We start from the raw sequence: 16,556 nt of genomic DNA, 5'->3' as shown, positions 1-16,556 counted from the left end.
TTCCACTGCAGACAATGACCATATATCAGTAGCTCCTCGTGATGAGATGGGGATGTGGCGCCACCACAAGAAAGGATGTTTGAATTTGATTGCAACTGCGAAGACGGGTCCCACGGGTTAATTGAAGCTTGATGCCAAATCAGCCCATGAATCGCAGTGTCAGATAAAGGACGACAAAGCTCCCCGTCTGTCCGATGTCAGCGCGAGTTTCTCGGCCCACAGCAATCTAATCCGCTCGAAGGAGATTGCACCCCGCTTTTGCTCCTCAAGCGAGGTGTGTCAATTAAGCAGGTGATCGACATGAAGAGGCGGTAGTGCACGCCAAGGCGCAACGATCTTCAGATCAGATCTCTGACATATTCGGTATTCATACTGGTCTAAAGCTCAGGATCATGTGTTTGGGCAACCGGCTGGAGAGACACATCCCCACCTCCTTTCCTAATGCAACAAGCTTAATCGAGGGATTCCTGGGCCCCGTTTTCCAAATACTCTTTCCAAGTGGAATACTCGCCGACAGTCATGAGTTCGTCGAAGGTGTCTGCTGGTCCAAGTTCCCAAAGAGCTGATGATAGCTTATTGTGCGAGTCCGCATAATTTGTGAGGGCTCGGCATATGGCTTGTGTCGATGCCTCCAGGTCGGGAGCACCCCTCTGGGATCGACATCTCTCGATCTCCTCTTTGAGGAATCTCTCAGCAACTTCCCCAAGCTCGGCATCGATGTCAGCCAGCTCGGTTCTGTGCTCGTCTGTGATTTCGATTTCTTCGAAGCCTTCAGATGGTTTCACGATGAACACCAATGGATTGCCCTCTTCAGATACTCGATGAACTGTGGGAGCTCCTGCAGTACCTGTGTGTAGGGTGCCGATAGAGTATGAATATGTAGCTGTCTGCTTAGTAGAATGCTGACTGGTCATTGTGTTTTTGCAGCACTGGGTCTTTGAATGTGGTTTGAGTTGACTTCTGCGTTGAGGTTGACGATTGTAAAGTGTCAGTGGAAACTTGAACAGTATTTACATATATACTCAGAGAATGACAATATGACGCAGAGCTCTTGCGGAGTGTACCAACAATTTCAACCACAGATTCAAAGGAAGATCCTTCCTTTGGCGAGAGGGCGAAATTTCTTCCCACGGTCGTGAGTGAAGGGAGCACAAGATGTTGAAGCTCCGCGAATTCAGTGACCACATCATCGATGGTAAATGAAGCGGGAGCCCGGATCGACTCGTTCAGAATCTCTGGGAGTGAAGCAGATTTTGAAGGGAACCATCGCGTCTTGCTGATCCCAAAAAGAGAGAAGGTGAATGTGACAAGTAATCGACGAGTATGACCTAAAGATTCGATCTGGTGTCTGTCTTGCATCGGGTCTGAGTCGTCATCAGCGCACAGCGGAACGATTTACTGGTATCAGAGACGCCAAGGCAAAGGGGTATACAATGGATAGATATCGAGCTATGACGACGCAGCTTCAGCTCCCCCTTCCAGGAGCAACTCATCAAATTCCTTGCCCGTCATGACGTGTTCGAAATCGCTGACTGGTTCCAGACGCCATGATGTATGTGATTTGCCGTTGTGCAGCTCTGCATAGTCGCTGAGGGCTTTACAGATGATGCGAGTCAATGCGCTCGGCGTTGCAGTGCCTTTGTCTATCTCATTTTGAACCTCACCCGTCACGTTCACGGCTCTCACACTGATCTCGGCGAAGATGTCTTCGAATTCTGTTTGAGCCTCCGTGCTCGTTGCTTCTAAGTCGGTGTCTGATTCGAGATGATACGTCACAGAGTCAGTACCCGGGAGATCATCAGAGTCCGCGGTTGTCGAGACAGAGGCAGCAGTGCCTCTCGTGTAGGAGTTGCCGATGCCGTACGAGTAGCGGACAGTATGTTTGGACGCCGTCTCCGCCATGTGTGTGAGCAATGTCTATGTGCAAACTGATGAAAACACCGATCTCGGGTTCACCGCGAGACAGGAATGCTTTTGGTACAGCTGAATAGCTGCGGTGGTGATAAGTTCCCGTTACGTTGGACGACAAACTTTTCCCGACTTTCAGTCATGATGATGTTGAAGGACACTGCCCAAGAGGCGGTGTTCACCTGGACTTGTCATAATTCCACTCGAACATCCTTTGTGTGCATCGAAGGCGTCGTAGGGCGAGGCGTAAGAGAACGAGGGGGCCAAGGTATTTGAGATTGCCATTTCGGGTGATTATCAAGGGATCCTACAGGGCCCAGAGGCGTTTACGGCCAGAGCTTGATGAGTGTATCAGCGCTTCTTCATATTAGAGACTCGACGCTCAAGTGTTCAGCACTGCGCAACTATCACGCAGCATTGGAAAACTTTCTTCATGCGCTCATAGCCGGCTGACCAGGTCGACACCGCCGTCTGCCCAAAGCCTTATGAGTTTGCCAGCGATAGCGGTATCCGGAGGAACCCTCGTCAGGCCTCGCTTATCGCCCTCCGCATCACCTTCTCCAGTCTTCCTTTCAGACGGTGCGAGCGCATTGGCCGTCTCTTGATCGTCTTTATGGTTGCTCCCTGAATTGGCCAGCTTGCCCAGTCGCTTGATCTCGGCTTCAGAGTACTTGCTACCTGTCGGCGACGATACAAGTGAGCGGATAGTCGGTCGATCGAACCATTGTGCATCTGCGAGTCATCAGACGAGTATCTTCAGCAAACTTGACTCACCCTCCAGCTCATTGTCGAGATCGAATCGTATGCGCTGGCCATCTTTAGCTCGCCCGAAGCATCCAACCATGAGGTTGGCTGGATATGGCCAAGGTTGACTGGAAGAGCTGAATATTACAAATGAGCGGCTTCCGCTGACAATCGGACGCTGAAAGCTTACTATCTGACCGGTCCAACTTCGATACCAGCCTCTTCCATGACCTCCCTCCTTACGGCATCCTCGAACGATTCACCTGGTTCAACAAAGCCAGCTAGACAGGAGTACATCCCTGTGCAGACTGTCAAAGACGCTCAAGCGGCTTCTGGACTCGCATACCTTTCGGCCATTTCGCTTGCCGGCCAAGGAGAATCTTGTCGCCTGCCGAGTTAAGAATGCCCATGATAATGACCTGATGACGATTCACATGAGCTGATGTTCGCTTGCGGATCGTGTAGCTCACTGGATCTGTTCTAGGGTACGCAAAGTTGTGTAGTCCCTCTAAAGATGGGCATGGCTCTTTGCCAGGTATGGGTTCTAGACCAGTGATGCAGCCTCGTTTCCAACCAGCCCAAAGCGAGTACGTTTGAGATCCACACATGGGACAGAACTATGAGGGAGCGAGTTGTCAGCCCGAATAGGAACAACGTTGTATTATCCGACTCGCCCTGTTTCTCGTATTCCAATCGATCAAAGCTCTGGCCTGAGCGAATAGTCCAGCCTCCCATCCGCTCATACTAGATGCACTCGATCTGGGATCTCCCCACTGTGTCCCTGAGATTTCCCATTCCCCTTCCGCCCCTCGTCCAGCGTCGACAGCAAAAAACGCTGTCCCTGGCGGGTTCGCCAGATCCACTTGCTTCTCTGAGGACTGAATTTCCGTCTCGATATTCTCCCTTGCAGAGGTTCGATCATCGATGCCGAGGAAGACCAGCGCGTTGTCAGAGGGTTTCCGATAAGTTTCCATAGTTCGAACAGCCTCTTTACTGTCTCCGCCCCTGGACCGGGCGTTCATGTCAGGCGATGTTGTCTGGAAAGGCAGAGCTACTCACGAGCCCATATACCCATCCCCTATCCGGCTTTCGACTGCTTTACGATCCAGAAACACCAGCTTTCCAAGCTCATTCTCTTGAACCAATGGCTTCAGATCTCTAACCCGACTATCAGCCTGAGTGCCTCAAGTCCAATTGCACCCGCGGCGATGCCTCACTTGAAAGCTATGAACCGCGTGCTCTCGGCATTGAGAAGCGCATTGATCTTATCCACAGACGGCCGTATGAAAGATAGCCTGTTGAGCGGCGGCTGACCGGCGTAGAAGCTGAGGAGAGCCAAAATGAGCTTCTCCGTAGTTGATGAGCTCTACTAGCAGGCTCACTTGACTAGATTATCACCCATGTAAATATTCTTCTTGGTGACCGTTCTTTGGGAACTGCCGAAGCGGACAATGACCGGACCAACACTTCGTGATACTGGACTGAACACTCGGATCGATGCGATGAAGCTACGTGTGGTAGCTCGATGAAGCATAGAACGTACGAAGAAGCAGATATCATACTCGCACCGTGTTGCGATCAGCGGACGTCATCCGATCGACGAATGTGGCGGCAGCATCCGACAGATATGGGACATATTGAACTCAAGGACTCTCAGACACCAGGGCATGCCCACGACTGGCAGAGCTAGGGTGGACTCCCAACATCCCATGAGGCAACGTCTCAGTCACATGCTTGCATCGTGACTGGGAAGTATGGGAAGTACGGAATTGTACAAACGTCATAAATCATTAAGCGGGCGAAACCAGCGCCGTTCAGTGAGATTTCCAGATCCACTTAGAACGAGGATCTTTGACTGGAGCCACCCCAGCTGCCATCTGACTCGGCCCGGCCTACGACTTGAGGAGCAAGTCGCTCATGTTGGTAGTGCCGGACCAATCTCTCATGTCGCTTCGCCACGTTCGTCCTGCGAACGACGGACCCTTTGACCTTTCGCTTACACTTTGTCGATCCAGGACTCTTTGACGGCTCATGCTGAGCGGCCGCACTGACGGGGCTGGATGGGAGGGTTTCGCGTGTCGGAGCCGGTCGAGACGCTATAGCCGAGCTATGTGCGGCAGCAGTAGACGAATGAGCAGGTTTCGATTGAGACGGTGGAGGGGAAGGAGAACTCGAGGGGATTGGAGATTGAGCGCCACAATCACCGGTGAACCCTGTAGGCTTGGTAGGTTTTGAATCGCGGTACTCTCCACCATACCGAACGTTGGCTCCTGGATTCGGGAAGACGACAGACACTCCTTCGATGGTGGCGCAACCTGGTGCCGCATCGACATTGGCAACGAAAGGAGGAGGGTATCGAATGGGATCGAGCCCTGAACCACCATTTTGAATGGTGACCACTGCGCAGTTTTGATCTAGCCCACGAGTATCAGTGGCTCGCGAGGCTACTGAGGATACGACTCACACATCTCTCTGTTGCCCTCCCAATTGAACCAGGACCAACTGAAGATGGCATCACCGCTTGGGGCGTCTGATGGGATCTCCACATCGTATGAGAGCGAATCGATCGGACAGCCACCCATGTAGCTCTGAATGACGCTCCAAGTCTTGCCATCATCGTATGAAAGGGAAAGCTGACATGAACCGCCCTTGTGGGTGACGCCGTCATCCAATGTGATGGTCACGGTCGAGCCTGCAGTCCAAGAAGTGACGGGATACATCTCCTCGCGCGGGTTGTTGATGTAGCCCTGCGGGTGTTACATAGTGGCCTTTGTAGTCGACACTGCAGCAGAAGCTCACTTTACAAGGATACTGGCCCACTCCAAGGGGATTGGTCATGGAATAATCTTGCCGAGATTCAGTCATGCCTACGGATCCTCAGACACTGCCAAAACCCACCAATATTCTCCCAATTGTTCTTCGGGTTGAAGCTACTCCTCAGAGGGTAGGGCCATGACATCTGCATATGCGCCAGCGCAGGTGCAGACAGGGCGAGCAGGGCGACCAAAGTCGGACAGGACATTCCGGAAATGATTCAAAGGGGTCGACGAGTCGAAGATGCAACAGCAAAAGCTGCCTGAGCTGCGTTGCGATCGCTCCGGAGGGTCTGTGTGTAGACTGGGTTGAATGAACGTATTGAGCTTTACGCCAGCGAGAGCTCTTTAGTGAGGGAGAACAGAGTGGACGGGGGATGAGGAAGGGTTCGAACCTTTGGAGATGATAGAGAAGGGGAGACAATGAATGAAGGAACGGAATAGCTCATCGATGGCAAAGGTTCCTGGAGGATGTCTTGGCAATGGTGGCGGAAGTTCACAGAAAGGTAAGAAGCAGCATCATATGCTCTCAGACCTGTCCTTCGCACGATTCACTTCTTGGTACGAGGAGACATGCATACGAGCAAGTGACCGCTCGCTCATGCCATCAAAGGTAGCTCCCATGATCACTGCTCCTGGCGCTTCTTCTCCATCGACATGGCCCAGACATCGATGAACGACTGGTGCAAGCAAGAGACAATGGCAACCGACGCGTCTCATTTCCGAAACATTTTTTATTATGGTTGGGTTTCGTTTCAAGTATAAGCGCGTTTCGTAACGAGCTCGATGGTGGAGCTCTAGCGATGCGATGCATGTTCTCGTCTCCTTCTATAATCCACAACACCAAAGCTTGGCTACGCTGTGTATGCTCAAAACAGCTGGATCGAGCTATCTCTACTAGGTCCGACTCCAATGTATTGGATTTTGACACCAAGATAATTTTCGATGAATCTGACATAGCTTTGGGCTTGAGAAGGCAGCGAATCAAATGTCGTGCACTTTGAGATATCCGACTTCCATCCTGGAAGAGTCTCGTACACGACTTCGACTTGGGCCAGGCGTTCGAGATCGGCTGAGACGTCCTTTAGCTCAAATCCTCCATCTCGACTCTTAGTTTGACTCTGCTCACCTGGGAAGCCCTCAATTTCCGCTCCATCAATCTTGTAGCCTACGGCAACTTTGATCTGCTCGAATCCATCCAGGACGTCCAGTTTTGTCAAATTCAGGCTGGTATAACCATTGACGATGGTCGAGTACTTCATGACGACAAGGTCCAACCATCCACATCGCCTCCTTCTCCCAGTGACGACTCCGAATTCCGCGCCGACCTCTTGCAACGTCTCACCAATGGAGCCAAGGTCTTCGGTAGGGAACGGTCCACCACCCACACGAGTGGTGTAGGCTTTGATGACTCCCACGACCTTTTTGATGGCTTGCGGCGGAATACCCAGACCTGTGCAGACACCACCGATGGATGTGGCGGATGAGGTGACATAGGGGTAGGTTCCATAGTCAATATCGAGCATGAGGGCGTTTGCTCCTTCTACCAAGACCCGTTTGCCAGAGGTCAAGGCTTTGTGCATGAATTGAACGCCATCAACTATGTGCGGCCTCAATCTGTCTGCGAAAGCCTATAGAGTGTGAGCCCGGACGAGGGGACATTGTCAGCTTACCAAGTACATCTCAATCTCTCCTTCAGTGTCGAATTCGAAATGCCCGTATCGCTTGAACCTGCCTTCCACCAATTTGCGGAACTTGGCTGGGAAGCTCGGGTCGTACAAGTGATGCACTCGAAGACCAGATCGAGAAGCCTTGGAAGAGTAAGCCGGACCGATACCCTTCTTAGTCGTTCCAATGGATGATCCTCCGAGCTCAATCTCTTTGAGGCCATCGACAATCTGATGAAAACCAAGAACGAGGTGCGCTCTGTCCGAAATGAACAGTCTATCGGCGCATTTGAGGCCTGAGAAGGGACGTCATTACAGATCCACACAGATATAAGAACGACCTCACCCTTTCGCTCGAGCGTGTCGAGCTCATTGAACAAGGATGGGATGTGAACAACCACGCCTGATCCAATGAAAGCCGTACATTTCTCATTCACCAATCCACTTGGCAAAAGATTGAACGCATAGGTCGTCTTTTCACCCTTGGCATTCTTGACAACGATAGTATGTCCAGCATTGTTTCCACCTGCACATCGAGCGCAGACATCGGCCTCTTGAGCTAAAATGTCCACGAGTTTACCCTTGCCCTCGTCACCCCACTGGGCACCGAGGCTGAAAAGGGACAGTGTCAGTAAATCAAACCAGTTTTCAACCGAGTGTCGCTCACACAACGGTCACTCCCTCAGGGGCTATAAGGTGTTCGTCAGTGTTGCATGGCGGCATAGATAGACTGAGATTCACCTTGCGCCATGAGAAAGACTCCGCTGTGAATCGCAGTTGGCTAGAATAACAGCAAAGAAGAAAACTACTCGACGTTCGTTGCTATCCCCCCCAATTGTCGTCTCCCTTCGGACTTCCGAGTCATTTTATTATTCCCGGCTATGTTCGATAAATCATGACGTCAGCATTTTGATAGCAGCATCCCGCCGCCGGAATCAAACTTATCAATCCCTCTGGATGCTTCGCGACTGACTTTTTTATAACATTTTTCATGTTTGGTGTGGCGTGGCTTGCCACTTTGAAATCCATCCATTGAGACCATGTCATGCGATGGCATTATTGTCTCGCCCCCACCACAACCCCCCCCCCCTCCCTCCATCTTCATCTCACACCTGCTCGCCGGACATATGTCATCGTGGGCGGGAGGGAAAGGACAGCCGCAGTAGTGGACCTGGTCTATTGATAGCGGTGTAGTCTCGAGAGAGTGAGAGGTAGATGGAAAAAGGCATACACATCATGTCACGACAAGTTGAGGTCATTGCCACCCGGTCAATGATTCTTAGCAACTAGCGTCAATTTGGGAGCATCTTGGACTCGTCACTCTTTCTCACACACCAGCGTATTCTGGCTTCCTCTCATCCGACACATACGTCGAGATCGACTCTCTCCCGCCACGCCTCTCCGACACGCCTGGACCTTTCGACATTGCGGAAAATCGAAAGTCTGACAGCCTACGTCTTTGATATCGATTCCACATCATCAACATCATTGGACATCCGATAAGAAAATCTCCGTAGGAGATCCAGTTCGAGCACCCGCTTCACGGCCTTGGTTCCGCTAGACCATTGGATGTTTGCCTATCCTAGCCGTACCAGGACAACATGATGCGCGGGACAAGCGTTCGTGACCGTGCAAATCAGTACGAGCAGAGTTGGCACCAAGCCGCCTCTCCATCGAATCGTCTTCAAACACCTACTCGTCAAGTTTATCGTTCCACATCCCCGACACCGAATCACGGCAGGCGAGATGAGCCATATGTGGCGTCCGCCCATGCTGGACCTTCGTTTCCCATGACAGCAGCCATGTACGGATCAGACTATGACAGTCCGTCATATGGACGCACACCACCTCAGCGCCTACCTGGAGCACCCGGACAAGGCCATGGACCATCATCAGCGAAGAAGATGATTGCGAAATGGGAAGGAGGATCATCTTCGCTTGGTGGCCCTGAGGCATTTCTCGCTCCGAACGGGACATTACAGCCTCCAAGAGGAAACACACCTCAGCAACCTTCAAGAGGTAATTCCCCTCTCAGCACTCAACAGATGAATAGGGATTACCTGAATCATAAACCCCTGCCGACACCGAATACCTTCACGCCACCTTATGCTTCTGGATCCGGTACCACCACACCACAATACACTCCTCCTCAGCCAAAACATGGCAACTCGCCGCTACGCAATGTATGGGGTCCCACTTCCCCAACACCTCAGTATCCAGTCTCTCCGATTCGTGGTCCACCACCTATTTCGCCTGCCAGAGGAGCTCAAATGCAACCTTCGCCTTCTCGGGTCTCCTTCGCCCCTAGCCCGAATAAACACCTTCAAACGCCTGGCAGAGGCCGATCAGGCTCCGTTGATGGACCCGCCAACAGCTGGTCGACGTCGCCGAGCGAGAAGAAGCGGAAAGGAAATGGCAAATCACCATTGAAGGAGATGCTGAGTGCTTTAGGCAAAAGAGCGAAGGGCAAAGGCAAGGAGAAGCGCGAATCATCTTATGGGTCGGGAGGATATGATATCACCATGGCCGGAGGTTTGGAACGTGTCGGAAGCAATGGCCTCCCTGGTGGGATAGTGTTCAGGGATAGAATGGGTGACCAAGAGATGGATCCGATGACTACGGACGAAGGAGACGTGAGTATGAGCGGAGTTGCGCATCGCATCGTCTGACGAGTTCCAGGACTCAATTGTGCGATTCTCCCCATGTCTCTTCCTCGTCAACATGCCGGGATCCACAGACCATGCGTCAGGATCCTGGCTCACTTCTTGGGCCCTCTTAACAGCCACATCCCTTCGAATTACATTCTGCCCAATATTTCAAGATCCTTACAGTCAGGGCTCACCTCGGCGAATGCTAGATCCGCACACCTCGATCCCTTTCCAAATGATCCCGGCCCCCGATCCATCTCAGAAATGGGACTTTGAACTCGACATGGCAGATTGCGTGGAAGTCAGAAGTCTGCGAAGGGAAGAGATAGGAGGGCGGAACGTGCCGGTGCCCCCAGATGGCGTCGGGACGGAAGTATTGGAGATGGTATGCTCAGATGGCAAGAAGCAGTATATCGGAGTGGAGGGCGTTGGCGGCAGAATCAGCTGGATCAGTGCGATCTGGTGAGCCCGCTCAGGCTTTTTCATGGCAAGGGGTATGGAACTGACGGTCCGTAGGGATGTGCTTCTTGCTTGCAAGCCCGAAGGGCAGCCACTGATACCCCCACCATCGCCGACAAAATCCAGTCACCACCAGGTCCAGCAGCAAAGAGACGTCTTTGGCGGCTCCCCCGGATCCAATCAGCGACCCATTGATGAACCCTCTCCTTTCCGGCCATATTCGGACCACGTTCCGAAGCAGTCATCTCCTTTAAGACCTTTCGAGCGTCGAGAATCGGACGAGGGCCCGGTAGGCCATGGCGCCCTGCCGCCCGTGCAGAAGATTGGGGATCGATGGGTTGCATCAAGCGGCGTAGGGGTCGGTGCAAGTGATCTGTCAGAAGACCCACCTCCATCGCGACATTTGCCGGACCCGCTGAAGACAGCTGTCAAACAAATGTTTGAAAGTCCGCCTCCCAACGAGGTCGGATCTGGGACCGGGAACGAGCGCAAACAGCTTTACATGGCCACAGCCACCGGCATACAAGAGTATGATGACGAATCTGATGGTGGAGATCAGACGATCATTCCACCGCGCATAAGATCACCTTCGATCAATGGAGCTCCAATACGATTTGACTCAGCGGCTACGATTGGCGTAGGGAACAAGCAAAGTCGTGATGCGACGGAGAGAATCCTAGCTTGGCAGCCGGCGACGGAGAGGGAGTTGTCCATTTTCGCTCGAAGTCCCTCAAGAGCCAGCGCAAGATCCAACTCTCGTCGGCGTGTCCTTGGAGAGACGGATCGGGAGAACAGCTTTCAGACTGCTGAATCTGGAGCGACAGATGTCTCGTTCGATCCCAGCGATCTAAATCCTTCTCGTTCGGCGAGTCAGACAGGTCGACATCGAGAAACCCCGAGACGTAGGGGATCCAAGGTCGCTACAGGCTTGCCACCGGTGGATGAGAATACTCCGCCAGCTCGGCATATTCAGGTCGACAGCGGGTTCTCACCAATGGCTGAAAAGGCTTTCAGACGGATGAGCCGAGGTTCTTTAACAGATGAGAATCAAGGGCCAAGAACACCGACAAGAACACCGAGAGAGCTCAAATCGCCTCGAGCGAATGAACAGGCTCTGTCACCTCTGGCAGAGAGGGCGTATCGCCAGCTGGCCGGGAAATCCATTGATGATGGACCGACGTCGCCCAGATCAAGCAGAGAGATGGACTACGGTCCTCGACGAAACCGCGACAATCGACATTCTGGTCTCCCGAAGAGTGTCGAGATGTTCAGTGCGGAATCACATTCTTCAGAGACGGCGGAGAATACGACAGTTCGGACACCTCACACGGAACACCATATGGATCCAATGATAGCCACGAGGAGCCGAGATCTACACGCAGACATGTCCATGCCTGATCATTCCCCCGAGGAGGAAGGGCGGGGATCAGGTGGAGCCTTATCCAAGCTTCTGCCAGCTTACTCTGATCTCTCACACTCTGAGGTCGGAGCCAATGGCAAGCTGGACGAGAAGCAAAAGTCCTCGCTCGACCCCACCACACGGGCAGTCAGTATTGCCTCGAGAGATCTACAAAAGGTTATCGGGGCTTTGACAACCTTGGTCGGAGCATCCAAAGCTATGGAGGATCCGACCACGTTACCAAGGGGACTGGATGAGCGACTCAATACGATTCAACTCGATGTCAAGGCGATTGAGAATGCCCTCAACTTGTCTGTCCTGCAGCTCCCCTCCGTCCTGATGCAAGCGAAGAAAGACGACACTCAACCGCCAGATACCATGCCCGAGGTCCATGCGAAGCTAGATGCCATTCAGCGTATGTGCGAAGATGTTCTTGCTCGTCATGATGATCTCGTCAAGAGCTCTGAATCGAACAACTCGGTCAAGAGCCAGCCCGCGAACAACGGAAGAAATGGCAAGCAGCTCGGACTTGGGTTATCATTGAACGATGATGAAAAGACTGCCGGGGACGAAGTGGCGCAGATCATGGCGGATTTGGTGAGACGCTTGTCCCGATCATGAATGAGAATCTGAAAGCTGATAATACAGACTGGGGGCTCGACCAATGGTGTCTCGCCTCGCCGGGTCGGTCTGCAGGTTTTACACAACATTTCCGCCCCTGCTAGCCCACACGTAGGTACCGATGCAGGCTCGGTACTCGGTCAAGAACCGCTATCTGAGGATGTCAAGAAACAAATCGTTGAGGTATTGGCGCTCGTTAAGGAGCTGAAAGAAGCTCGAACTTTGCAAACTCAACAAACGACTGATATAGCGAGATGTGAGTTGATGACGCTGACTTATCCTGATCATGTGCTGACATGCCCAATCCACAGATCTCAACGAGCTGAATACGTGGCTTGAGAAGTTTGTGCAAAACTCCGCTGTGGAGCTCTCTTCCATGTCAAATCGCCTCGATACGCTCGTCGGCTCCAAGGACGATGCCAACGATCCCAATGCTCCCTCAAAGACCTCTTTACCCGATCTCGTGTCTGAGATACACAACATGCTGGCGGATCAACGAAAGCGGAACGAAGAGGAGGGACCGGTCGGCCAACGTCTGGATGGTCTCTTGACTATGATGGGTCAAGAACGGGAAAGACAAGCCGGTCAACAAGGCATGGTGGAGGAAGTTTTGACGATTTTGGCGAGACAACGGAACGATAACGAAATGTTGTTGAGGGCTTTGGCGAATGGTGAGTGTGACTCAACCTGTTGGCAAATGAGATCGCTAATATTATGCTCAGACCTCACGAGCGAGATTCGTGGGGAAAGGATACGGTTCGTCGAAGCGATGCAGCAAGCTACGACGATGAATGTGACACGTGAGTCTAGCTCACGCTGACGTCGAGCGATACTGATGGATTATTACCTTTAGGCCACGTCGAGGAATTCAAAAAGACGTTATCCGCCGAGGTCCAGAAATCAATCAAGGAGCTCACAAGGGTCAAAGAAGAAAAGAGGGCGTTGGAAAGTCAGATCGCGGACCTGTTCGCCCTCAAAGCTAAATTTGGCGGGAACGTGAGTTGCAGCTCGCCAACATCACTCCTGTACCTCACTGATCTTGCGTCCTAGAGCCGAAGGGGATCTGTCGAACCTTCTGCGGCAGGTCAAGTCAATATTATCCAGGCTATGGCCGCCGCTGCCAATCCTTACAACGGAGGTATGGGTATGGCAGGCATGCCAGCGATGGCCGGTCAGGGTGGCAGAGTTTTACCTGCACCACCGGGTTGAACAAGATCATCGTTGCATAACTGGACATTTGGGAGCCAAGAAAAGGTTATCAATTCCTACAAGACGTAACATTCACTATTTATAATGACATTTGTACTCGTTTCCGGCTTCTCCTCCGACTCAGGGTATCTATCACCAGAGCTAAATCTAAATGGTCGTGTCGTGTGTCTCTCGCTTACTCTAGAATGTCGCCTCTTGATAAGTCGGAGGTACTTCCATATCTTGGAACTCCGCCATGGTGACTTCGTATCCGAGGTGCCTCTTGAGCAATTCGTGTGTGACATAACGCTCTGGCGTGTTACCTTGCGCATCGACAAACGAAACATGGTGATTGACATCACTGATGCGTTGCAGTTCATTGGCGTGTCGATGATGATGAGGACAACCGTCGACTCCAATGAGGAAGATGGTGACGTGAGCCCAGGACAAACCCAGCAGATCCAGTTCGAACTCGTCCATATCCGTCGCTTCTCCATCTAGCAAGAGCAGTAATCTGAGAATGGGTGTATCGGGGCCAGCTTGCCATCCATAGATAGGATGATGGATCGCAGATTCTGAATGCTTTTGAAAGTGCAGTTCTTTCACTTTCTGCCATCCAGTCATGACTCGGGTTCCACCTTGAATTTTGATGGTCGACCAGAGAGCATCGAGATTCTGCCCATTGATGGTACCGATGTATCTGGCACTACTGGAGAACGTGGTAAGATCGTAACCCGTAAAGTTGTGATCGTGATTGCTCATGGCATCCACGAACCGCCGGATAATGGCTTTCGCGAGGTCTGCAAAGGCATGCGTGTCAGTACGGGACTGGTGGTACTGGATGAACTTGCGCCCTGGAAGGGCCGACTCACCCTTGTTCTTTGGCTGATTTGTGTTGTCGTATCCCGTTACCAAATATCTGTCGTAACGAGGACGTTGAGGTACAAAGTCCATAGAGCCAGAAACATCCAGCAAGATCATCGTGTCGTCAGCCGACGTTTCCGGTCGATCGAAAGCCTTGAATGGCGGAGGCATGACCTGTTTGGAGTATCCGTCCGTCTTGTGCTGAGTGTGACACGTATCAGAAGGGTCGTAGTACTCTGGCGGAGGAGGCACAGCCCGCTCCATACGTTCTCTAGCCAAGTTGAGAGCAGAGATGAAATCTGGCTTGAGTCTTGTACCAGTACTTCCTTCTCGATGGTTCAAGACCCAATACAATCTTTCTTCTGCGGTATCCTCGTAGCCTCTCCAGGACGGTGTGATACCTCGCCATCCGGACGTCGACTCGATACTGAATTTCAGGGGGTTCGAAGCTTGGTTTGCCCAAGCAACGGGAATGGGCTCAAAATATCCAGCTCTCAACAGATGCAGGTATTGGATTGGTTGGCAAGTTCGCACAAAAGCGATTTTTCCAGCCATGCCAGTCTTCTCCTGATAAACTCGAACAATTTCACGCCATTCAGGTGTGGGCCATCGACCGTTCTCCTCTTCAAGAATTTCTTGTCGCAACTTTGAGCCGTGATTGATGTCCTTGTCAACCCTTGCAGCTTCTCGCTCAGAGCTTGTCTTCAATCCGACCGATTTGCGGAAGCTGGCGAACTTGGAATGCTTCTCTGGTTTGGCAACTGTCGTCTGGGGCGGACCACTAGATGCAGGTGGCGGAGGAGCACCTTTGACGCCGTTTGATGAAGATTTTTCGGAGGAGAGTCCAGCCTTCTCGGACGACCCATTTGCGTGACCGTTCGAATGACCGTTCGCCGATGACTTCTCTGCGGGGAACCCATTGCTTCCTCCCTTCTTCTCCGACGTTCCATTGGACAGACCCTGAGCTCCCTTCTTGTCCCCGGGCCCCTGATTGAACGCACCAGACATCTTTTCCTTCTCACCCCAGATGTTGGCCTTGGGTTCCTTCGCGTCGATAGCAGTCTGAGCCTGGCGATTGAGCTGATCGTTCAGGGCAATGACTTGGGCTGTCCATTTGGCATGAGAGCTGGCGTTGGCCCTTTTAGGCCCGTACGTGCCCATGTTGAAAGTCCCAAAATAGGGTGAGATGGTTTTGTATTGATATGGATTTCCAGAGAACAAGCTGGTGTTGTAAGGCTTGTTACTGTTGTACGCTTTCTCGCCTGGTGAGAAAGGTCAGCATATCTCCAACGTTGGTCGTTGGACCGCCCCTCACCTGGATACAAGACAGCTTCGTTCCAGAGATCCTGAACCTGCGATCGACTCCATTTGGCCTGCTGGTACTGATGGATAGGACAGAAGCAGACATAGTCCGCTTCATGCTCTGGCTCCAGTTCTGGGTTGTAGATTCCGTATTGGTACTGCAGCGTCTGTAGCCAGTTTTGCATTTTTTGCTTGATACCCGCCGTTAGCATCTGACATCATCCTTGGTCAGACCCTTGCTCACCTCGTCCTTAGCTCGCAAAGCAGACACCTGGATCAATCGATTCGTGTGATGAGGGGTAGTAACGGGAGGCGGAGGATTGCTCTCCTGACTTGTCGGAGGAGGCGGAAGACTTGAAGGCGGAGCATACATCTGTACCGGACCATTGTCGCCGGTCTGTCGAGAACTGACGGGTACGAATCCAGATGTAGGTGGCGGAGGGGGAGCATAGCTATTGTTCATGGGTGAAGCAAAGGCAGCACTAGGAGGAGGAGCACCGAAGGGTGAGCTGCTTGGCGGCGGAGATCGCTTATGATCCGGCTCGTAGTGTTGTTGAGTGGGTTGACTGTAGTTATGGTTGTCGGAGATCTGGGTCGATGCGAGCGATTGAGCCATTCTTTCGTCTTCCTCCTCTTGCAACCTCCTCGCCATAGCTTCGTCCTCTAATGTACGTTGTTCCTCTGACATCGTGAGTGGTATGCTACAAGGTATGAGGAAAGTAATGGACCGGTTAACAGACGATGAGGGATAATCTCTCAAGGTAGATGCGATGCGGAGAGCAGCACCGAGAGCTTAATATCAGGATATGCCGGTGATGTCTATTTATGGAACAGATGCGGGGATTTGACACGTTGTGTCTGTAAATTCCCTCAATGGCCACTTTCCACGGTTACGGGGAAGTTCATATAGAGGTTCATTCGAGAGAGAGGAGATCTGCAGCGT

General features: G+C 52.1%; 7 protein-coding genes across 7 annotated transcripts; 1 reads left to right on the top strand and 6 right to left on the bottom strand.

Moving 5' to 3' along the window:
* Positions 1-452: 452 nt before the first annotated feature.
* BD324DRAFT_649723 (hypothetical protein) lies at positions 453-914 on the bottom strand (the record flags this gene model as incomplete). Its single annotated transcript, XM_022018038.1, has 1 exon — positions 453-914. One exon carries the CDS (start codon positions 912-914, stop codon positions 453-455), a length of 462 nt encoding a protein of 153 aa, XP_021872270.1.
* Positions 859-1,730, bottom strand: BD324DRAFT_350072 (hypothetical protein). Its single transcript, XM_022012554.1, has 2 exons — positions 1,400-1,730; positions 859-1,352 (listed from the first exon to the last, which is right to left on the bottom strand). Exons 1-2 carry the CDS (start codon positions 1,491-1,493, stop codon positions 892-894), a joined length of 555 nt encoding a protein of 184 aa, XP_021872269.1. The 5' UTR covers positions 1,494-1,730; the 3' UTR covers positions 859-891.
* Positions 1,731-2,347: 617 nt separating this feature from the next.
* Positions 2,348-4,054, bottom strand: BD324DRAFT_641551 (putative NAD+ diphosphatase; the record flags this gene model as incomplete). The annotated part of the gene is made up of 9 exons (XM_022017427.1): positions 2,348-2,640; positions 2,683-2,789; positions 2,843-2,951; positions 2,999-3,071; positions 3,123-3,269; positions 3,327-3,657; positions 3,712-3,810; positions 3,870-3,977; positions 4,035-4,054. The coding sequence occupies 9 exons, from the start codon at positions 4,052-4,054 to the stop codon at positions 2,348-2,350; spliced, it is 1,287 nt and encodes a 428-aa protein (XP_021872268.1).
* A 434-nt stretch (positions 4,055-4,488) lies between these two features.
* On the bottom strand, positions 4,489-5,674 carry BD324DRAFT_578018 (hypothetical protein; the record flags this gene model as incomplete). Its single annotated transcript, XM_022013293.1, has 4 exons — positions 4,489-5,066; positions 5,117-5,399; positions 5,452-5,498; positions 5,551-5,674. The coding sequence occupies 4 exons, from the start codon at positions 5,672-5,674 to the stop codon at positions 4,489-4,491; spliced, it is 1,032 nt and encodes a 343-aa protein (XP_021872267.1).
* Positions 5,675-6,260: 586 nt separating this feature from the next.
* BD324DRAFT_620497 (putative adenylosuccinate synthase) lies at positions 6,261-8,073 on the bottom strand. The gene is made up of 6 exons (XM_022015291.1): positions 7,874-8,073; positions 7,800-7,821; positions 7,479-7,744; positions 7,139-7,428; positions 6,595-7,096; positions 6,261-6,537 (listed from the first exon to the last, which is right to left on the bottom strand). The coding sequence occupies exons 1-6, from the start codon at positions 7,881-7,883 to the stop codon at positions 6,335-6,337; spliced, it is 1,293 nt and encodes a 430-aa protein (XP_021872266.1). The 5' UTR covers positions 7,884-8,073; the 3' UTR covers positions 6,261-6,334.
* A 1,635-nt stretch (positions 8,074-9,708) lies between these two features.
* Positions 9,709-13,558, top strand: BD324DRAFT_350015 (hypothetical protein). The gene is made up of 8 exons (XM_022012553.1): positions 9,709-10,242; positions 10,297-10,975; positions 12,137-12,235; positions 12,335-12,515; positions 12,571-12,930; positions 12,982-13,059; positions 13,113-13,255; positions 13,310-13,558. The coding sequence occupies exons 1-8, from the start codon at positions 9,854-9,856 to the stop codon at positions 13,466-13,468; spliced, it is 2,088 nt and encodes a 695-aa protein (XP_021872265.1). The 5' UTR covers positions 9,709-9,853; the 3' UTR covers positions 13,469-13,558.
* On the bottom strand, positions 13,559-16,555 carry BD324DRAFT_620488 (hypothetical protein). Its single transcript, XM_022015290.1, has 4 exons — positions 15,858-16,555; positions 15,627-15,804; positions 14,320-15,573; positions 13,559-14,247 (listed from the first exon to the last, which is right to left on the bottom strand). Exons 1-4 carry the CDS (start codon positions 16,299-16,301, stop codon positions 13,649-13,651), a joined length of 2,475 nt encoding a protein of 824 aa, XP_021872264.1. The 5' UTR covers positions 16,302-16,555; the 3' UTR covers positions 13,559-13,648.
* Position 16,556: the final 1 nt, after the last annotated feature.

This window comes from Kockovaella imperatae (assembly GCF_002102565.1).
Source record: "Kockovaella imperatae strain NRRL Y-17943 chromosome Unknown BD324scaffold_4, whole genome shotgun sequence".
NCBI classification, from domain to species: domain Eukaryota; kingdom Fungi; phylum Basidiomycota; class Tremellomycetes; order Tremellales; family Cuniculitremaceae; genus Kockovaella; species Kockovaella imperatae.
The sequence above is the reverse complement of the archived record's forward strand: the minus strand, read 5'-3'. Positions and strand labels throughout refer to the sequence as shown.